This window comes from Marmota monax, unplaced genomic scaffold (genome assembly GCF_021218885.2).
Source record: "Marmota monax isolate L192 unplaced genomic scaffold, Marmota_monax_Labrador192_F-V1.1 WCK01_AAM20220418_F8-fsc00311, whole genome shotgun sequence".
Classification (NCBI taxonomy): Eukaryota; Metazoa; Chordata; class Mammalia; order Rodentia; family Sciuridae; genus Marmota; species Marmota monax.
This window is the reverse complement of record NW_026694601.1, coordinates 1,119,938-1,143,703: the sequence shown is the minus strand read 5'-3', so window position 1 is coordinate 1,143,703 and position 23,766 is coordinate 1,119,938. Positions and strand designations below refer to the sequence as shown.

Genomic DNA, 23,766 nt, shown 5'->3' with positions numbered 1-23,766 from the left:
TTTAGATTATGGGCATTGCTTGAGCAAAGGCAGCAGCTCTGAGAACCAAAAATGAATTGAAGATTCATAGTTTCAGATTAGGTCTGTCAATATCTTCAATGCTCAATAAGGAATCTGGACTTAGCAAATAATGCTATGCAAACAGGTAATGTTATATTTAAGGTAAATCCCCATTTCCTTAATTTTTGAGCTAGGCATGATGGTATGTGCTTGTAGTTCCAACTACTTGGGAGGCTGAGGCAGGAGGATTGCTTGAGCCCAGGAGTTCAAGACCAGCCCAGGAAACATAGCAAGTTCCGATTTCAAAAGAAAAAGAATTTTTTAAAAAAAAAATTATGATATTCATCTGTGTATTCATACTTTTAGGAATGTTGATTAAATAGTCAGATGTCTATTTATAATAGCTAATTTATTTACTTATACATGCTTATTTAAAATAACAGTATATACAATAATACAGTAATACAAAATATTGCTTTTTTCCCATTCTCATGTTTCAAGTAACAATTTTTATTCAAATTCTCTACAAGCATCTTGTGTTTCAGTCTTTAGATCTATAGCCAGAGTTTTTTGAAGCACACCTCCATCCCTTGTGTCTTAAGTTGTTTGAGTAGCAGCACTTTTTAAAACATGCCTTTGACACTCACTGGAAAGTCTGATCCAAGTCATCACCTTAGGACCATTCTTCCTCACACCCAATTATCATGTAGGTCTATGTTTGTAAACCTTAGAACCACTTGCTTATTGCTTTTGAAATAGCTCTTTGAAAGGCTGGTTTGAAAAATCTAACTCCTGTAATAGTGAGGGAACACTTTCCTGGAATAGTCAAGTTTTTCCTTCTATTTAATCCATTCCAATAGGAGGAAACTACAACTATACAAACTTGCCTTGCTTGAGGCTGGTATGGGCTAAAATGTGAGGAGCAGCCAGGCGTAGAACAGTTGCAGGAAATGACAAGGATGGTTATATGGGTGACTGAGGAATGAAATAGCAAAAGGTTGTTGGGCAGATCAACATCATGAGCAGTGATGTTTCCTGGGATGGCCTGGGGTAGGAGTGAAGAAAGCTAGAAGTGGTATCTTGGAGAATGGAGTCAGGAGTGGACTGGAGCCAAGCAAACAGTGGAGATCAGAGGACAGTCTTCCCAGGTGGCAAGGGTTTAAATGAGGATATGGAGCAAGGATTTGTCAAGGAGCTTATGGAGGATGCTGGTAAGGAATCCTGGTCCAGTCACGGGGTTGGGAGTGACCAGCACACCATGACTATTAAGAAATGATTTCTCTTCTTTTTCTGCAGTGCGTAGGATGGAACTCAGGGCCTCACACACAAGCTGAGCTACATCCCCAAGCCAAGAAATAGTTATCTTGAGGAAAGAGATGTGCAGAATGGGTAGGTCCTAGAGAAAGATTGAGACGGTCAAGAAGTTTGTGAATCACAAAAGGAGAAGGTATCACACCAAAATTGCCCCCAACAGGTCCCTACTGTCTCTCACAGCACTCATCAGACTGAATTGTCTCTATTCATTTTCTAGACTGCAGGACAGATGCCGGGTCTGCCCTGGATAGCACTGTATCTATGGCAACTAGAACAGGCATATAACAGGCCCTCAGGAAATACGTGTTGGAGGAAGAAATGGAGAGGAAAGAGAAGATCAAAGAATGAGGTACCTGTATCCTATGGAACTTAGGAAGGTGGACAGCAAAGGAGATGGGCCAGGAAAGGTATGGTCAGGACCTCAGAGGGCAGCTGGCATCAAAAACCTACAAGACAAACTATAGGAAATGGATCAGACAGGATTTGTTCAAAAGTTTCCATGGGGACCTCGAGTAGCATCCAGATAGGCCCAAACCACAGCCTGAAGGAATATGTCAGGGTTCCCAGCAAAGGCACTGAAGCTGGAGAACTGAAAACTACTGATGACTATGGGGGTGGAACTGGTCTGTGGCCTCTTCTAACCCTTACTCTTGCATGAGACAAGATTTCAGGGTCTCAGACATGTTCAGGTTCCTAGGGACTGAGAAAGGGGGCTGGTGCTTAGATGGTGGTAGTGTTCAGCTCTGATAAACATCTGTATGCTAATAAAGGACTTTTGCCTCTTTGAGTGAGTCATGAATAATAGGTCTTCAAATTACATTTTATATAGCATGGCATTTCAAATAAACAGGAATGAAAACACTCATTTCTCAATTTGCAGCAAAGCAACAGTATCATCATCTAGGAAACTGGTAAAATGCAAATTCTTAGGCTCCACCCCAGATCTACTAAATCAGAAATTGGTTGTTAGGCCCAGAAACCTGTTTCAAAACATCTTTTCAAGGGATCCAGACATGTGAAAGTTTAAGAACTACTGCTTTAAGGTAAATAAATTTTTCTTAAGTCTTTGACATCTGCTACTCCATGGTGAGTATTGCTAATGGGGAAAACAAAAGAAGGAAGAGCAAACATCTATTTTTTGCCAGGCATAGCAGTGTTAAGAGGCAGTCTCACAGCTTGGGTGTGAGATTCTGGAAAATTCCTTTACCTTAAAACCTTCAGTCTCCTCATTTATAAGAAAGGAAAAAATAAGCACTTACCTTTCAAGATTGTCATAAGAGTCAGATGAGATAGTTCTTGGCCTATGGCAAGTACTCAATTATGCTGTTTATTATTATCATTAAAGTAGAACTTTCAAGGAGCTCATCATTTCATGGACTTAGTTCAGTAGCTAGGCAGGTTTTCCCAAGGTCATGATTTTATATTATATGCACACATTAGTCTTGTCTCTGGTTTCTAAGAATCGACATGTCCTAACTGAGCTGAGACTGATCCTATGAGCTCTTCTAATCCTTGCCCTTTTTAGAGACAGTCTGGTCTTCATGGTCAGACATCAAGATGTCCACACCTTACTCAAAGCCTAAATAAGTACCAAAAGTTCTAATCTTGCAGCAAGTAAATGGAATGACACAGCAACCCATTCTCATGGAAGGGCATGCCTTCTCAGGCCCCATGTCTCTCCTCCTTTAAGCTACAGTTCTCCCTATGAGCTTCGCAGGAGCTTGATGACTTACAGTAGGACTTTAGGGGTGGGTAGAGGAGTTAAATCATAGGCTCAAAAGGCCATCTTGAGTCAAAAAACCCAGCACATATCTTATTAACCTATTGGGGCAGGGGAGAGGGCTGGGGCTGGAGCCCAGGACGTTGTGCATGGTACACATGTTCTACCACGGAGGCACATCTCTTGCCCACAGTACATTTTAGATGCTAATTCCAATTTCCATCTCTTCAGTAGAATATAAGTTCCAAAGGGTCTAAAAGTTTGTTTTATTCCTTTCTGTGTCCCTTCAGGATAAACAGGCCTGATACTTATAGGGTGGACATTTATGAAACCAATACTTGAATAATCAGAAGGAATGGTGGTTGCTCTTCACGAAAATGAAGAAAACTAAAATCTGAAAGGGACTGTGGGGCTTTGATGAGCTCCTGAGGCTGGGGCCCTCCACCTAGAGCTACACTTAACCTGAAAGGCCAAGCCCTGACCAGGTGCTTCTTTAAGCCAGCACCACTCTCACATGTTGTATGGCATTATGGGATTCTTACCATGATGTAGAAGAGGCCAGCTTGAGATCATTTAGGGATGTGCCTGAAGGCACATTCAAGACAATGGGACTTGGAAATTAGAAGATGAGGGAAAAGGGCAGTTGTCACAATCGTCATCTCTCATTTGCTCTTTGGCAAATCTCAACTTTCTTCAAGCTGAAGCCCATTCTTTTTAGGCTGCTTGCATACCTGCCATAGAGAGACTGGGCCCAGAGAATCCCTGACCCAGCCCATGCTTACAAGATCTACTCATGGAACATCTAAAGGCCCACTCATCCAGATGCCTTTCCGTGGTGCCATCTGGTAACAGATGCACTACCAGTCTTAGGCAAGGGAAGTTCCAGGGAAGTTTTGTGGCATCCTGAATGTGCCAGCACAGAGTTTGAAAGACACAAACTGAGGAAATACTTTAGTGATACTCACTAAAGCAAGAATACTCACTTTCCTGTGTGTTAGGCAAGCAGAAAAGGGAAGGCAAAACCCCAACTGAAGATAAATGTCCTTGGGTTTTTGCTCACACAAGTCCCCCCCAGTGTCTTTTATGACCACTCCCACTAGTTCAGAATCCACAGTACCATTCTCCTGCTACTTGGAGCCATTTCTAATCCTGCCTTAGCAGTAAGCCTTCCTCAGTGCCTTCCTGGAAAGGGCATCAGAGTGTGAACCCCACAGGTTGTAACCTTGAAGGTTTTTACTCCCTTGACTCTATCCAAAAGCTAGAATCTGGCCTGGTCATAGAAGTGGTTAGCATTTATAGATTTTTATAACAATTAGCCCCCTCCTCTCATTTTAAGCTTATGTGAACTGAAATGCCTTCTATTTCTGGGTTTATTACATTGATGAGTGCAGAATACAGAGAAACATGAAGAGGCCCTGGCCTAGGAAGACGACTAAGTTCTCATGGTGACCATCCTGCAATAGGTAAGGAACTTTTCTTTTTCTTTTGGTGGGGGTGGGGAGACTGGGGGACACAGACAACCAGGGATTGAACTCAGGAGCACTTGACCACTGAGCCATATCCTCAGCCCTGTTTTGTATTTTATTTAGAGACAGGACCTTCACTGATGCTTAGTGCCTTGCTCTTGCTGAAGGTAGCTTTAAACTCGTGATCCTCCTGCCTCAGCCTCCCAAGCCCCTGGATTACAAGTGTGTGTCATTGCACCCAGCAGTAAGGGACTTTACTGAGGCCTAACTTCTTATTACAAAAATGAGTGAGTGTCTCTTAGTTCCATTGGGTTAGGATTCCATTTTGAGATAATATACCATGACCAAGGAAGGTTTACTAAAGAAAAAGTCTTTCCCAGAATGCAATACCTTGAAGACATGCAGAACACACATGATCATTAGGAATTAGAGCAGTCTGGCAGGATTTAGTCAAGGTTCTTCTGGTTGCTATGTAATACTAACTTTGGGTTGATTCACTCTATGCATTGCTGAGGGATGAGTGGAGTCCAACACAAGGATGCAGGACTGGATGCAGAAATCAGGACAGTCTTGAGGGTTACCAAGGCAGCTGCTCTCTTAGGCTTGCCCATGCACTGCCAACTCTTTTCTAAGTGCCACATCCAAACCACCATTTCTTCCTCATGCAAAATTCTTCAAATAAAGAATTGTCTTGGGCCTATCTGGTCAGGAGTTGAGCCCTGGTCCAATCAATCGGAATGTGGGGGATAGGGATGAAAGGGCAAAAGAAAGATCACTGTACAAACATAGGAGTGTTAAACTTTTGAGTCAGGAAGGATCCCAAACAGTGTCAATAGACAGATCAGTGGCTTAGCTAAATAAAACAGCAATGAAGTTTAGATTTCCTACAATTCAGAATGACCTTCCCCTCCAAATTTCTACTGAACTAGTCAAAGTTCCAGTATTGTAAACCACTTACATTTCATAAAGCTGTAGTGAATATTGGACCCCAAGTAGAAAAAGTTACAATAAATTGCTCCCTGTTTTATTGCTCTTCACTGGATTTGGCTGACAATGCTTTTCACTCTCATCAAATTTATAAAGGTGTGATAAAGACACCAAATTACAAAAAGTTTCACTTTCTCACTATTATTTTTACTTTTTAAACAATGAGTTGATGTCAATGACATGATAAAGAGTGAACAACTGATTACTTGCACCTATAAAAACCCTGCCAGGGAATTATATTTTATGGGCACAATGCATAGAACCTGGAACACAGCAATTGCTCAATAACAGATGAATTCCATTCCAATTTTAAAAGGAGCACAAGGACTTACTTTAGATCAAATATGAAATCTGGCTAATAATTTCAGACCAAAGCTGCTTCTGTGTTTCATAGCAGGTGAGGCAGAAAAGGGTAACCAAATCTCAAACTTGCTAATCTTGTCTTTATAAGAAGTTTATGACTACTGGCATCTCTAACTCAGAAGCACAAAATGTATACAAAGAAATGACTAGAAATTATCTTAATTGAAAGCACTAAGTTTGAATAGCCTAGAGTTTTACAGAAATTGTTAGTCGAAAACATGCAGAGGCAGCAACAGTCACCCAAAACCACATTTAATTCTAAGACCTTTATATTGCTTTTCTCCTATTTAAAGTTTGAAGCAATGTGAAATGGATGGAAATATTTTGCTAAAAGAACAAAATAAATTAATCACAGCATATACACCTAATAAAGACTTCAAGTCTATGCCTACACTCCAAACACAAGGCTAAATCCAGTAGTGGCTTGTATTCTGGGTTTTTGTAAAGCAAATGGAAATATTAGGCGGGATCAATAAATTTCAACAGAAGAGCCATAAATGCCCTGAAAGCAGAAAGCTGACACCATTTTAAATATAATTCATATATATATATATATTTAAAATCAAACACAATTAAATAGAATATGGTTTAAGTACATGAATACTTCAGCTTTATAAGAACAGAGGTGGTACATAGTACCAAAAAACTTATACACAGCCTTTTTGCTTCTTCTGTTGATGAAACAGTGTGCCTCTATACAATCAATATTGCAATGAATAAATTCTCTATTCAATCAAGACTTTCTCAAGGAGAGAGGTGATTAATAATTATATATTTATGCATATATATATCTCCTTTTTTTTTCTCTTCTTCTTTTTTGCAAAGTCTGAGCAAAAGCAGTAACACCTAAGAGAACATTCTATCCCTTCATTTACACACAGAGAGGAAGCACTGGCATGGTGTGGCTGGCGGAGTGTGCATGTCAACTGGGCCACCTTGCTGATGGCTGTGCAGTCCCAATGCAAAGTCGCCTGAGCAGAAGGGCAATGAGTGAGTCTTTCTGTACTGAAGACAAAAAGAAAAAAGGCCACCACTGCACACTTCCCACTCACAGCAAAAAATGGGGGAGGCAATCAAGCAAGTTGAGTACTTTTCTCCCCACTTTAAAAAACAAAATTATAATCTGTGAATAAACATTTTGTTCGAGGTACCACAGGGAAAAAACTGGAGTGATCCTTATGTCTTTCCTCCCACATGCATTCTGAAAGGGAAGTTAAGTAACTGGAGCGTAGTAAATGTTGCTGCTTGCTCCAGAGGAGCAAGACCTAATGCTCAAAGTAAACTAAATTTGCCCTTTTGTTAACAGGGAGAGACTGGTTTTAAGGATATGCTGCCACCAAAGGAAAGGACAATGTCACTGAAACATGACCTGCGATTTGTCTGTTTCTTTCTAAATTAATGCTTCTGTGAAGACTACACAAGGAACTCTCACCCAGTTCCACACATTGCCACTGAGAGCTGCCTGACTCTGAGTGGGGATGACTCACCTGTTAATTTTAGGAGGACAAAGCAAAGCACCTCTGCCACGTTTTATAATTCTGCTTGAGATGGACTCCTGCTCTAAGAATGTGCACCAAATATCAGCTCTATGCTTATCTGCCTCTCACAGGATGTGGTCCCTGTCTATTTCAGTGGGCTAACTCTCTCATACATGGGTTATTGCCATTGGAAAACTAATAATTTTCTAGTAATGTAAACAATACCACTTTGTAGCTTTGTGACTCACTGTATGAACATCATGTGCATCATTTATGTCTACATGTTACTATGCAATATGGTGGAAGTCTAGGATTGTCTCCCATTCATTCCTGGAAATAACAGTGTTATATCAGTGAAAAGAAATACAGTGCTGTTTTCATTGGCTGTGTTGAAGAATCCAACCAAAGGAAAAAAAGTTCTCTTATACTTCAAAAGCAGATTTCCTTTATCTCAGTTCTTGAGTCATAGCTGAAAAGAAAAAGTATAAGGTAAGGTAACATCTCTGTAACAAGTAACATATTATTAATACAGACAAAAGAAGAAGGCAATCATTTACACAGTGTTTACTATACATCAGAGCTTATGACAGTTCAGAAACTGACTAAAGTCTTGAGAAGTAAAATATAAATCTCGGTAAAAATGGGAGCTCATAACCCACTTGAATCAAAGGGTGAAATATGATATATCAAGAACTATGTAATGTTTTGAATAACCAATAATAAAAAATTTTAAAAAAAAAGATTAAATAGGTAACAAACTAAAAAAAAATAAAATAAAATAAATAAAATAAAATAGCATCTCAAAAAAAATATAAATAAATAAATAAATAAAATATAAATCTCCTCATTTACATATGAGTGCATAGAAGTTTAAAGAGGTTAAGTACTTGCTTGAATCTTTTTGTTTTGGCAATATCAGAATGAAAAATGGTTTCACTTTATGACAGAGTAATTCTACTTCTGGAAATTAACCCTACAGCATAAGAGAAGGTAAAGACTTACAAAACATTCATAAAAATGTTGTTTGTAACAGGTATAAACATCAAATATCCAAAATAACTGACCACAGGGACTCATTAAATGACAATAAAACCATAATATGTAATACCACAAAGCTCACAAGACTGAGTGTCTCTTTTATTTAGAGTACTGGGGAAGAAACAAACATTGCAGAAACAATTGTTTGATGGCAAATGCTCATCAAACAATTCAGTAATGATGTGAGGTAGTTCACACAAAATGTCTAAGCCTATTCTATAGGCAAATGCAGAGCTGGGGGTTCAAAGCAGAGGGAGGAATCAACATGGGCTAAACAGACTGAGTGATCCTGCATGGGTCTAGGGATTGCTCATTATTTTCATAAAGTCATGGAATGAGAATTAGAAGGGGATCTTTTGAGGTCTTCTTATGCAATCTCTCTAATCTATTGAGAGAAAATGAGGTACTGAAGAAGCAAAGTCACTTGCAAAAGGTCACACATATTGCCTAAAAATGGATTCAAAAGCTTGGGGACAGTCTGGTAGTGGAACATTTGGATAGCATTTGTGAAGCCACTGACACCCAGCACTGTGAAATTAATTAATTAATTAAACAGATTCAGCTAGTCCTGATAGCTTAGTGTTTTTTGTTTTTGCTTTTTTTGTTGTTGTTGTTTCATAGCAATAAACCACTGATCTCTGAGGGACAGGTAGGACAGATAGATGCCCTGACAAGCCAAAGACAAGGCCTAGGAAGCTCAAAATATAAAAGACAGCAAAATATACCCATATATCCTAAAAATGAAAAGCATGTGGTAATAAAATCTAAATACATAACTCAAATGAAAAACCTGAATTATAAACATCTGCTTTCCAAAATAGTTTCTAAAGAACATTTTCTTATTCAAACATTTTATCATCAACCTGATAATGGAGAATCACAAAAATAACTACCTTGTATGTCTTCATACACCTTTAGTTTGCTCTTTACTATTTTAGGTTTGCCTGAGCCAAAAGATAAATATAGACAAAAATTATCACCCTTATACAGAAAAAAGGATAGAGTATGCAAAAATGAATAGGGCTTTGGTATGAATCAGCCCAGTGAAAAGTTCACAATTAAACCAAGTTTGGTAATGACAGTTCTCAGAGGAAAAAGTTAGACATTTAGCAGGGAAAGAGTGATGCTGGACCTAAACCAAATTCAAGCCCTCTAACCTACTAAGGGATATATGATGTCACTGAACATATTTTTTTTTTGGGGGGGGGGGTGGTTAGGGGTATAGTTCAGTGATAGAATGCTTACCTAGCATGCTCAAGGCCCTGGTTCAATTGTTAGCATTACAGAAAATTGAAAAAAATAAAATAAAAAGGATTCTGTGTGTGTGTGTGTGTGTGTGTGTGTGTGTTACTGGGGACTGAATGCAGGGGTACTCTACCACTGAGCCACAACCCCAGACACTTTGATTTTTAAGACAGAGTCTCACTAAGTTGCTGAGGTTAGCCTTGAACTTGCAATCACTGGGATTACAGGTATGTGCCACCAAACCAAGCTTGCTCCTTCTTGAAACCAGCTTTTGCAGAATTGAAAATCTCAATCCTAAAACTAGAGAAGCTGAGGAGCAACCTTGCCTGGGAAAGTGATGGCACCTGTACCCAATAAGGGGAATGAGAGTGGGTACAAGCATGAAAACTTGTTAAACAAGTTAGAATTAGAAACACCTAAATGGATTACTCTACAAACTATCCAGTCAGGCAACTAACCCTAATGCCAGCAGAAAAGCCTGAGATCTCTGAGCAAAGTAGGTTAGACACACTGAGGGCAAGGATGCTGTACTGAGAAAAGGGTGATCAAGGAAGGGGTGAATATAACACTGAGCCCTCTTTTGCCCTATTTTGCTCCTAAAAACCTGGCAGCCTACACTTTATCTTGAGTTTTCTCTGAGGAGTATGATCAGTCTAAGAAGAAAAAAACTTCAAAAAAAAAATTGGACACCAGATTTCCTAAGAAAATATATCGGGCTAGTTAATTTACAATTAACTTTATAAGAAATTGTCAAACTGTTTTTCAAAGTGTTTGCTGTCTTTTTTTATTCCCACCAATAATAAAATTGTTGTACATTCTTGCTAATACATGGTAATTAATGTCACTCTTTTTAATCTTAGCTTTCTTTTGGGTATGTAGTGGAATATCACTAACTTTAATTTGTATTTCCCTAAAAAAATGATATTGGGTGCCTTATCATGTGAGTATCTGACATCCATATATTTTCTCAGTGTATACACTATGGTGTGTATACACTGCTGTTCAGGTGAACTTGATGACTGGCTGAGAGGCTTATCATTCTGGTGTCAAAAGTTTTATTATATTCTGGGTATGGAGGGCATTTAATATATTTTTCTTAACTATAGGGTTTATTTTTATAAATATAGGTCAATTGATCAGTTTATTGACTGGGGATGCCCTTAAAAGAAAGTTTTCTCATTGTGAACCTTAAGGGTCAGGGAAGTAAGTTCATTTGTTACAGTCTATTTTGGGAAAACAAAACTTCTCTTCCCTGATATTCCATTATCTTTGATTTTTCAAAGGGCCTTGATTTTATTGGTAGTTGTGCCTCAGTTAAAATTTATGGGACTTTTGTTGCTATATAGTTGGCATTTTTAATATGTGAAGTATCATAAATAAAGTTATTTATTTAATTTTTTAAAATGACAGTAGGGATATATTATCAACAACTTCATGCTAATAAGTTTTTAAAAATTTTGTAGTTGTAGATGGCAGAATGCCTTTAATTTATTTGTATATGGTGCTAAGGATCGAACCCAGTGCCTTGCACATGCTAGGCAAGCACTCTGCCACTAAGCTCCAGCTCCAGCCCCATACTAATAAGTTTAATAATTTAGGGAAATGGAGAAATTCCTTGACACAAATTACCAAAGCTCATGCAAGAAGCAATAGAAAACCTGAGTAATGACTATATCTATTAGATTGTGTAGTTAAACACCTTTCCACAAAGAAAGTTCTAGGCTCAAATATAATTTAAAGAATACCAATTCTAGGCAAAGTTCTAGGAAAATAAAGAAAGGGTTCTCATTCCTGACTCCTTGTGTAAGACCAGAATTACCTAGACACCAAAAATCAGACAAAGACACCAAAAATCAGACAAAAACATTGTAAGAAAACTACAGACTAGTTTCCATCATGGACATACACACAAAATTCTTGACAAAAATATAAGGAAGCTAATCCAGCAATACATAGAAAGGGTAATACATCATGACAAGTAGGGGATATCCTAGAAATGCAAGGTTCTTTAACATCTGGAAATCAATTTGTATAATTTACCCTATTAACATGATCATCTATAGATGTATAAAAAGAATTTGGTAAAACTCAACAGCCATTGCTAACAAAAACTCTTAGGACACTAGGAATATAAGAGAACTTCCTACATCTGATAGCACCTAATAGCTATTAACAGGTTTAATGGATGAGGAGGGAATGTACAGTCAAGGCAGTATAGTATTTGCATAAAGGTGGACATTGGTCAATGGAGCAAATAGAGTGCAGAAGTAGACCCACAAGTAGCCAATTGATTTTTAGAATATGTGCCAAGAGATATTCAATTGGGGGAAAAGACCATCTTTGTCAGCCTATGGTGCTGAAACAACTGGTTTTATATATACAAATATGTAGAAAAATTAAACCTTGGCCCTTATAGCATATATAAAATTTAACTCAAAATAGATCATGGACTTAAATATAAAAGCTCAAACTCTAAAACCTGTGGAAGAAAATTTTCAGGATTTTGACATAGTCAAAATCTTTGCCTAAGCAAAGATCTCTTAGGTCATACCCAGTATGAGCCATCAAATAAGGGGCAAAGTAAAGATAAACTGAACTTCACCAACAGTGAAAGCTGCTCTTCAAAAGATTCTGTTAAAAAGGGGTGGGAGTGCTGGGGTTGTGGCTCAGAGGTAGAGTGCTCGCCTAGCATGTGTGAGGCTATGGGTTCGATCCTCAGCACCAAATAAAAATAAAGATAAAAAAAAAAAAAGATTCTGTTAAGAAAATGAGAAAACAAAGCTTTGGATTAGAAGAAGGTATTTGCAAACATCTTTCTGATGAAGGAATTTTATCCAGAATACATAAAGAATCCTTAAACTGGAGGGTGCAGTAATCCCAGTGTCTTGAGAGCTAAGGCAGGAGAATTAAAAGTTCAAAGCCAGACTTAGCAATTTAGAGTCTGTCTCAAAATAAAAAAGTTTGGGGACGTGGTTCAGTGATTAAGTACCTCTGCATTAAATCTCCAGTTGCCCTCCCCTGCCCAAAAAAAGAATCCTTGAAATCCTAAGATTGGCAATATGATTTTTTAAAAATATTTATTTCTTAATTGTTGTTGGACACAATATCTTTGTTTAAAAAATTTATATGTGGTGCTGAGGATCAAACCCAGGACCTTGCATGTGCTAGGGGAGCACTCTACCACTGAGCCACAACCCCAGCCCAGCAATATGATTTTTTTAATGGATAAGAACAAATATGTAGAAAAAATAAACCTTGGCCCTTATAGCATATATAAAATTTACTGACTTTGTTTCATGGCTAAGAATATCTTGATGAATCTTCCATGTGCACATTAAATTCTATTACTGAGAAAGAACCGTTGACATCTCCAACAGTTACTATGGGGTTGTGGTATTTCTCCATGCAGTTCTCAGTTTTGCTTCATGTATTCTGAAGCTGTTATTGATGTATTCATATTTTCTGGATGATTCTATGTCTGGTAATACTCCTTAAAGTTTACTCTAATTTCTAGAAACAGCTATTCAGTTTTTTTTTTTTTTGTACCAGGGATTAAACTCAGGGGCACTCGACCACTGAGCCAATCCCAAGTCCTTTTTTGTATTTTATTTAGAGTTAGAGTCTCACTGAGTTGCTTAGCACCTTGCCATTGCTGAGGCTGGCTTTGAACTTTTGATCCTCCTGCCTCAGCCTCCCAAGCTGCTGCGATTACAGGCGTGCGCCACTGCATCCGGCCAGCTTACTTGATAGTGTCTGCATAATATTTATTTTTACTTCTACTTTTTACTTTAAACCTGTTGTTTTATTATCCAATCTGACAATCTCTCATTTACATTTGTAATGTAATTATTAATATGATTGGTTTAAATCTATCATCTTGTTATTTGTCCAACCAGTTCTTTCTTCTTCTTTTTCTTCTTTTCCTGTATCTTTTAGATTCAGTATTTTGGGGGGGCTTGGTTTATCTCTCACTATTGGTTTATCACCTATACAACTCATTTTTTATGTTTGCTCTTAAGGTTTATGGGTACATCATACGACCTCATCTTTAAAGTTAGAATCTTAAAAGTTTATTTTCACTTCTTCCTTCCTGTTCTTTGTATTATAGTACATTTTACTTCTATGTATGTTATAGACCCTACAACACACTGTTATTGTTTGGTTTTAAATAATTATCTCTTTCAGGAAATGGTGGTATATAATCCGTGTGACTCAGAATGCTGAGGCAGGAAGACCCTAATTTCAAGGCCAGAATAGAAAACTTAGCAAGACCCTGTCTCAAAATAAATAAAAAGGGCAGGGATTATAGGGGTAAAACACCCCTGAATTCTAACTCTAGTACTTTAAAAACAAACAAACAAGCCAAAAACAACAAAAAACTCAAACCAAACCAAAATCAACTAAACAAAAAAGCCTCTTAAACATAAAAATATATTTTAAAAATGTAAAAAGGAGGATCACAAATTCAAGGCCAGCCTGATCAACCTGCAAGACCCTGTCTCAAAATAAAAAAATAAAATAGGGCTGGTGATGTACCTCAGTGGTAGAACATTTGTCTAGCATGTGCCAACCCTTAGATTCAATTCCCAGTAAAATGTGTAAAAGAAAAAAGAAAGGGGTGGGGGAACAAGATCAAATTAGTTACTCATTTATTTACAGATGAAATTTCTAGCTGGTACCACTCTGTCCTCCTTGAAGAACTTTCTTAAGATTTATTTTAATTGTAGGTCTGCAAAAAATGAATTTCTTTAAGGTTTCATTTGATAAAAGTATTTTTATTTCATTTAAAAAGATATCTTCACTGTTTAGGCTGTTTTTCTTCTTGGATATTAAAGATGTTGGTTCAGCTATCTTCTGGCTTGTTTACATTTTGACAAGAAGACTATTATTTTTATTTTCATCAAATATGAAAAATTTTAATCATTATTTGTTCAGCTTCCCTCCCCAGCCCTCACTAGTGACTGAACCCAGGGGCACTCTATCACTGAGCTACACACATCCCCCGTCCTTTTCATTTTTTATTTTTGAGGCAGGATTTTGCTAACATGCTGAGGCTGACCTTGAACTTGTGATCCTCTTGCCTCACACTCTGAGTAATCGGGATTATACTTTTTTCTTCCCAGTCTTCTCTCTGTTGTACTTATTTTTGGATAATTTCCACTGTTTTTCACTAATCCTTTTATGGCTTCTAAGCAGGTATTTATCTCATGCAGTATTTTTCACTTGATACAATTTTTTTTTTTTGGGGGGGGGCGGGTGTAACCAGGGATTGAACTCAGGGTCACTCTACCCCACACCTATTTGTATTTTATTTAGAAACAGGGTCTGGCTGAGTTGCTTAGTGCCTCGCTAAATTGCTGAGGCTGGCTTTGAACTTGTGATCCTCCTGCCTCTGCCTCCAGAGCCACTGGGATTACAGGCGTATATCACTGTGCCAGGTCAGATACAATATTTTTTTTATTTCAAGAAATTCCATTTGAGTCTTTTTAAACTAGTTGTTTTATGGCCTTTGCTAATTTCAGCATTTCTGAGCCTGTTTTTATGATTGAATCTTCCCTAGTTATGGGTCCAGTCTATGCTTCCTTTCATGCTTAGTAATTTTTGATTGGATGATAAACATGGTAACTTTATACTGTGGAGTGCTCAATTTTGTTGTATTCCTTTAAGGAAGATTGTCTTGGCATGGAGTTATTATTCATAGAGCATTTCAATCCTTTCAAAATTTGCTTTTAAACTTGGTTAAGTTTAAAATTACTAGGGCTAATTTAGCTCTAGTAATAAGACATATCCTTTGTGAGGACACTATGCAATGTTTTATATAATATTATGGCCAAAATGACTTAGCATCTTAACTTCTAGGGATTCTTTGCCTAGATATATGCATTTTTACTTCACATATACAGAGATTAGTATTTGGCCAAGGACTTGAGAGGACTCTCCTCTGCAGCTCACTTTCTAGGCCACTCCCTCTTTTTTGGTACCTTGTCCTATAACTTCTAATCAAAACAGCTCTTCCAACTTTGACTTCTAATTCCTTAATTCAGTAAACCTATCGGGCACTGTTTGGTTTTTCCCTCTCTGTACTTTATAAACTGTTTCTAATCAGTGAAGGAAGTATCACTTCAATATTATTCTCCTCTCAAGGATTATAGTCCTATATTGCCTACTGTTCAATATTTGAAAATAAGTTGTTTTTAGTTTATCAGTTTTATAATTATTTATAATGAGAAGGCAATTCCTATAGCAGTTAACCCTTCAAAGGCAGACACAGATGTACCCTATGTCCTTTTTAATTTTTATACATTTGGAATATAATTCTTTTCAGTTTTACACAAGCTAACTCAGAACAGAAATCATCCTTACCTTTGTAGATGTCCCCATAGGTTGATCATACTGAGCCTGCTGCATAACATCACTGACTATCATTTTAGCGATCTTCCAAGCTAGCTCTTCTTGGGCCTAAAGGAAGTAATTTAAACTGTTGATAATGGTTACTCATTAGATGGATCAAGATGCACATAATTAGAGGTCTAAAATCAATCATATAGAGGTATAATTTTAATAACAAATATTTTCCATGTATTTTTTCTAGAGTCAGGCATTGTTTTCTAGAGTCAGCCAATATGACTACTTTTGTATTAGAAGGTCAAAATCTAACACTTTACATTTTCTACTCCCATCTCTCAATGAGAGATGGCTATTCAAGCAAGCCTCCACTTTTGAAAGTAAAATCAGAGTGGGGAAGGACAGCTTTTGTTTCTGCAATATGATCCATGCCTACTGATTGATGGAAATTTGAATGGATTGATATCCTTCAATGGCCATAGTCTCTGTACTGAAGTCCCGTGGTCTAGAATCATTCTTATCATCACCATGCAATTCTTAATTGCTAAGAAGGGCCTTTCTTTTCTTGTTATATTCTGGATAAGGGAGCACAGATATGTCAAGCTGTTTAAACATGGGAACTAAAGAAAGAGAAAACTTTAAAACCTTTCTTAGAAAAGGGTAGCATTTATAAAAGGGATCTTTTTATACTAAAAGTAGAATTTACCTCATCAGTATTTCCTTGTACCCACTTCTTCATAGCTTGTGAGAACATGGATCCTAGTAACAAAACAAAATTGAATACAGATTTCATACATAATTTTACATTAAAAATGCTCTTATTTAAAAGCTGTTACTTTTAGACATGGATATTCTTTTCTAGTATGATCCCATCCAAAACATTAAGGAATATTACCATTGGTAAAAACCAAGTATGTTTGTATGTTCCATAACAAAGTATTTACCTTACAAATATCATAGAAGTGCTTTTGAAAAGCTATTTCAGAATTCTAGATTTTTTTTTTCCTACTCTCCTTACCTGATGAAAGAAATTATTATCTAGTGTCAAATTTACAGTAAACATTAAAACAAACAAACAAACAAAAACATCTAACCAGGACACTGATCTTAGGTAAGAAACTAGCAATACATCAGGAGATAACTGTGGGAGACCAACCTTACACATGACTGAGTTACAATCCCCGGCTGGGTGCTGAGGCGCTCAGTTGCAGAAATGTGGCAGAGCTTTCCCCACCCTTCTTGAGTCCGAGGGTCAGTGTCTTGTGCATGGGTGTGTCTTGCTACAGCCCCATGGGTGAAGCTATGCTCACCTGTTCCTTTGTAATATAATCCCTTGCCCTGTTTAGGATAGAATCTTCCATGGAAGTGCCTTGTGTGTGTCCCCTTCTCTTACTGTGCCCTTGGGTGTGGCCTACCCAGGTGTCAGTCAACCTGCTAACAGTGGACATCATGAAGTTAGACTCAGCCCCCTGAAACCTGACCCCTTGCCTTATTTAAATAACTTCTCCTCAATAAAAGGGGTCAGCGTGTGCTCTCTCTCTTTCTGTGGACCCTTAAGGTGAGAGGAGCCGTCACAGTGACCCCAAAGAAAAAGGTATTGTGTCTCTTGTGTGGTTATTTCATGCAGCCCAGTTAGCCCAGTTTAACTGGAGTGACCCCTGAGCCTTTTAGTCGTGAGATCAGAAACCCTGCAGATAATAATACATTTATTATATTTTTAAACCTTTAGACCAGTTCCTATACAGTCTTCTAGTACAGATCATGTTGTTATAAGTTGGACTACCTAAATGAACTGGATGAGAACAAAATTTTAAATAGTCATCTCTATCCAATCCACAGTATAACTCAACTTCAAATACAGTCAAATACTGGTCTGGTCAAATTTTACTGTCAATGAGGACAAACAGAGCCACAGTGTTAAATGCTTTGCCTAAAATTTCACCCAGCTGTTCAATTAATCAATGCACTGCTTTCTCATCAGGCTTATCTGCAGAGTCACACTACTGACAGTCTCTTTCCTATTGACACTCTGTTCTTTACCTCTAATATCTATATCTTCCATGACTATTCTGTGTTCCCCCTTTAACATGGAGTTTATCCAGGATCCCCATTGTCAGCCCCCCCACCCCCTTTTTTCCAACTTGTAATCTTCTGGACATCTCATTCCCTTCTATGGCTTTAACTTCCTTTAATATGCAAATAATTCAGAATTTCCTCCTTGAGCATCAAATCCTTATTTCGAAATTATATAAAAGAATCTCAAATTTAACATGTTATAAACTCATCTTCCTCTTATCTACTCTTTTTTTGGTGTGTTCTCTTAAATTTTTCTTTCAGAGAACCTATGTTAAACTATTCAACATAGGGCTGGTGATGTGGCTCAGCAGCAGAGCACTTGCCTAGCTTACATGGGGAACTCACTGGGTTCCATTGCTGGCACAGTAAAAATGCTACCAAATTCCACCTTGAAATGCAGTCTCTTGAACTTATCCTTGGAAGCCTCATGAATCTGACCTTCTTTCCAATTCACGCTACCACTAACTTCAAATCCTCTTCTAATTACTCCTAATCCTGCTGCATTGTGTTTTCTGACACCAATCACTCCCCAACTACAATTCATTCTTATTTTAGCTCACAACATCTTTCTATAATTCCTTCTTGTTACACTTTCTCTGAGATGATTTTTAATGTAACTTTTTAAATTACCTTGTTAAAAAGCCTCTGAGATACACTCTTCTCAAAATTCTACTTTTTCTTCCTCAGTGCTGTATTATCAGAGATGCAAAACTCAAATTAAAACTACAGGCTGGTAAATGACAAACATTCTGTCCAGCTATACTTAGCAAGGAAGAAGAAAGTAAACGAAGGGGAAAATGAACTGTAAACAACTACTATCAAGACAGTATTCTGAACAAATTACATGTCCCCATTTCTTGATTACTTCATCTATAGAATGGGGAGGTGGTATATATCAATGTATTATCTAAATTGCATGAGCTTGAAAATGCTAAGAAATATTCATTATTTGGGTGTGAGAAGAGAGGGGAGCCTCTGTGAGTATCGTAAGAAGAAAGTAATCTGGGTAAGAAAATTTAGGGTCTCAGTGTGCAAAAGGCAGCCAAATTTAAGAAATATTTTTTTTTCTTTACTCTGGGGTGTTAGGAATTGGATTTTTTAAAAATGTATTATCTCTTTTTTAATATACCTTTATTTTGTTTATTTGTTTTTATGTAGTGCTGAGGATCGAACCCAGTGCCTCACACATGCAAGGCATGTGCTCTACTGCTGAGCCACAACCCCAGCTCCTGGATATTTTTTCTTAAATGGAATTATGTAGTCCAGAATTTTGTCACCCATAATCTCTAATGATTTTTTTTTTTTTTTTTGGTGGTACAGTGGATTGAACTCATGTCTTGTGAATGTTAGGCAAGATCTCTATCACCAAGCTACACTCCCATCCCCTCTAATGGAATTCTTTTTTTTTTTTTCTTTTTTGAGAGAGAGAGAGAGAGAGAGAGAGAGAGAGAGAGAGAGAGAGAATTTTTAATATTTATTTTTTTTTTTAGTTTTCGGCGGACACAACATCTTTGTATGTGGTGCTGAGGATTGAACCCGGGCAGCACGCATGCCAGGCAAGCGCGCTACCTCTTGAGCCACATCCCCAGCCCCTCTAATGGAATTCTTAAAGATCAATTAATACAATCAAAAAATATTTAATAAGTAACTATCTACTACGTACCTGGCATAATTTTAAAATTGGAGAATATAGTGCCAAATAAGACAGATAAAATCTCTTCTCTCACAGAGGCAATATTCCAGTTATGAGAAAAATAAGATTATAAGAATGTATGCAAATAAAATAATTTCAGTCAATGAATAAGAAAGAAGTGGTATGTTAGTAGTACAGATGATTTTAGATCTTGAGGGTTGGAAAGGGCTCTCTGAAGAGACTATGCTGAGAAAAGGAGGAGCCAGTTGTGGCATGAAAGTCATGGCAGAGGAAAATAGCAGCTGCAGAGGCCCTAAATGTAAAGAAACCTCAGAAAAAGAATAAAGGATAGTTGAATTAGAGCTTAGTCTGTGAAAGAAAGAGTAGTGCATAGTAAGGTAATAGAAACAGAAGGGGACATTCATAAGACACAATAAGAGGAGAGATTTTATTTCAACTGCCACAAGAAACCATGGGGAAAGGGGTGAAGTGACATAGGCACAATGTAAGGAAATTCAAAACGTGGGGGGAAAGGTTATAATAAAAACTAAAAGGTACCTTCCCTCTTCTAATACTTAAAGTAACTGCTGCTGAATTTTGTGCATATATTTTCAGGTGATTTTTAAATGTATACACCAATATAGTCTTTTAAAAAATGTTATATATGTATGGCAGGGGGTGTATAGGTGTAGCTCAGTGGTAGAGGGAACTCTCATCTAGCCTATGAGAGGTTCTGAGTTCCCTAGCACTGCAAAAATGTGTGTGTGTGTGTGTGTGTAGAAATATAAATCACATATCATAGCACTTATAATTTATGACATGTTACTTGAACCATCAAAATTTCCAGTGTAGAGGCTGGGGTTGTAGCTCAGTGGTAGAGTGCTTGCCTAGCATGCGTGAGGCACTGGGTTTGATCCTCAGCACCACATAAAAATAAATAAAATAAAGGTAATGTGTCCATCTATATCAAAAATTTTTTTAAATTTCAGGTATAACTTCTAGTTTTCAAGAAATGCTATGAAGAGGTACTGGGTTTGACTGTCAGCATTACATATAAATAAATAAAATAAAGATCCATCTACAATTTAAATAAAAATTTTAAAAAGTAAATATATTTAAAAAAAAAAAGAAAAAAAATGCTGGGAATGAAGCAATAACATATATAATATAATCAGGAAAATCCAGAAGGTTGAACATTCTGTAGGGTTCTTAGCCTGATTGTTTCACAAGTCTGGTCGTAAGGAAGAAACCAAGCTATAGTAAAAACAGACTGAGGTTATATCCTCCTATTTATATCATCTTTGACATCTAGCACAGTGCCTGGCACATAGGAGTCATTTAAATGCCTTCTTAGTGAATGAATGCAATCTCTGCGCTCCTATATTACCAAAAAATACTTAAAAAGAGACATCTGGAAAACCAAAGGAAGAACCAAGATATGTGGATATATTTAACAAACTCCTATTTGTAACTTTATATAAGCACATCTTGATTAAAGTAATAATGCCAGTAAACTGGTGGATGGGCTTGCTGATAGAGATACGAACTTACTGACTCTACCTTCAAATATAGCCCACTTGCAGCCTAATCTCCACTTAAGCTTAATCTACAACTATCCTCCCTTACTTAGATTCTGACAAGAATGTTATATTTCTCTGCCTCTCTTAAAGCACGACATTTTATTTCCAAACAGCTGCCAGAGCAATCCCTTTAACACATAAGTCACATTACATTGCTTCCCTGATCCAACCTCCCATGTTTCCCCAATACTTTCCAGTCCTTGCCATGGTCTCTCACTCACCTTCTACCACTCATCCCTTTGCTCACTGCACTCCAGCCACAATGGTCTTGTCCCTTGTTTCTTTAACCAAGAACACTCTTCTTCCAGATATTGCCTGAGCTTCTCCCCTATTGGGTTAAGATCTTTACTTAAAATGCTGTCGCCTCAATGAGGCCTTTGCTGAAGACCATTCAAATACCACTACCCACTACTCTGCCAGCCCATTACCCTACTTTTTATGCTTACACACACACACACACGCTCATATTTACAAACATGTACATAAACAGTATTATCTGTTTAATGTCTCCTTCACTATCATTTAAGTTATAAGAAAAAAAATTCTGTTTCTTCTCAGGACCTAGAACAGTAGACATATATAATAGGCACTCATCAATTTTTTAGAATAAATGAATAGCATAAAGAGATTGAGCAGAGATCACGATTTAGGAAAAAATTTCTTGTGTATCTTTTTTCATAATATATCTTACTTCATATAAAACAAGCTAACTGCAAACTCCCAATTCCTATGCTATAATATTTCCAACATCTGTATATGGAGTAGTAACATTGCTTCATGAGCTGTCAGAGGTATAAGAACAGATTAAAAAAAAAAACAAAAAAACTAAATAGAGATTTTTCTGTTAATACTGGAGACCCCATTATCCTCATTGACAAATGCTACCTAATGACACTGTAGAGTTCTTCCTGGCCAATGTCTCACAGAGGTCATCCAGCACTTCCTCTATTTCAAGGCTATCTCTTCCCAATATTCATCTTTTACCCAAGACAAGACACATAACTACTAGACTGTAAGTTTCTTGAGGACAGGATCTGCACCTTCTAACATGCTCAGTGAATATTAGTATACAGAGGCACTAAAAAATCATTTAGTGGGCTGCAGATACTAGCTCAGTGATTTACTAGCTCAGAGAGAGTACCTTCCTAGCATGCCTGAAGTCCTGCATTTAATCCCTAGCACAGGCAAGGGAAAAAAACAAGCAATTTGATGAATAAAGTGTTTATATTTTCCCTTAGTCTTTATATTCTTCTTAACTGAGGACCTGAGACTTCTCTGACAAAACAGAAAATAAATAGAATCAATTATATGGATAAATAAGGTCAAGTAAGTAATAGGTCCCTTTCTGTTCTAAATTGCTTCAAAAAATCGGTTGTATTTTTTTCAACTATGTAGATCTAACCTAGAGCATTCATCAAAATAAAGCATATAATTCATCACCCAGCTGTAGTTGGGTTAAAAAAATAGGATAAACGTAATAGGAATTTAGTATTATTAAATTCAATAGAAAGATTAACAATAGTTCTTAATTTTAAATACACTTATTAAAATGGAGTACTTTCTACTTAATAAAGTTAGCATCCTTTACTCAAGACACTATTGTCAGCCAATCACATATCCAAATGGATTCACATTTGTTTCTATAATCTTCCTGTATAAATAAACTGTTTGGAAGCTAAAATCAATCACAAAGGCACTTAAAAAAAGATATGAGTCTAACTCTAGAATTGACCAAGCCACTCTTCTGCTGATTAAATGAAGTAAGGATTTGAATTTCAACCTACTAATATTCTCCATATATATCTCATAATAATTTTCAATGGTTTTGTGAAAATTTAATAAAATAAAGATAAATCTCGAGTCTAATGTGGATTGGGTATTTTGCCACTAAATAAAAAGGTAAGCAATCTTTTCTCACTACTCTGCCTTCCATTTTGGTAAAGCCGGTTCAGTAACTTCATTCAGCCCTTGTACTAACTTGTGAATGTAAACATGGGGTGAAAGATATGGTGGTTATGACCAGTTTAAACTTAAGCGGCCCTTCAATTATAGCCAGTGAGTAACATGAGCAAAGGTTTAATATGAAGTATAAAAATACCACAAACCTTTTGATTTCTTTACATCGGGTTCAGGCTCAGATTCTCGGATAAACTGACCCAAGTCACTGACTCTTCCAAATGTCATCTTCCTACATAAGAAAAATTATATGTGACTTCTAAGAGCTAGAATTTAATCCCTTTTTAAGTATTTCATATAAATCTAAAAAGCTTACTGAAAATAGAACCTTCCTCCACAGAAAGCAAATTCAATTAAATTTCATTCAAAATCTCAAACAGGTTATGAAACATGACAAATAGGGAATTCACAGTTCTAAAATTCATGCAGAAGAGAAAAGGCACAAGAATAAACAATTTTCTAAAAGAAGGAACAAAGAAGTAGGACTTGCTCTAACAATGATCAGAATACATTATAAAGAAGAGATTGGGGTTCTAATTCACTGTAGAGTGTGTGCTTAGCATGC

General features: G+C 37.0%; 1 protein-coding gene across 3 annotated transcripts in view; it reads right to left on the bottom strand.

The window, feature by feature from the left end:
• Nucleotides 1–390: 390 nt before the first annotated feature.
• Nucleotides 391–23,766, bottom strand: part of Akap10 (A-kinase anchoring protein 10) — a 73,139-nt gene continuing 49,763 nt past the window's right edge. For all 3 annotated transcript variants that reach the window (XM_046422049.2, XM_046422050.2, XM_046422051.2), the window contains exons 12-15: nt 23,351–23,433; nt 16,663–16,715; nt 15,975–16,070; nt 391–7,797 (exon numbers count right to left, since the gene is read on the bottom strand). In XM_046422049.2, the coding sequence (XP_046278005.1) occupies nt 7,792–7,797; nt 15,975–16,070; nt 16,663–16,715; nt 23,351–23,433 (238 nt within the window). In that variant the 3' untranslated portion in view covers nt 391–7,791. The remainder of the gene's footprint in view (nt 7,798–15,974; nt 16,071–16,662; nt 16,716–23,350; nt 23,434–23,766) is intronic.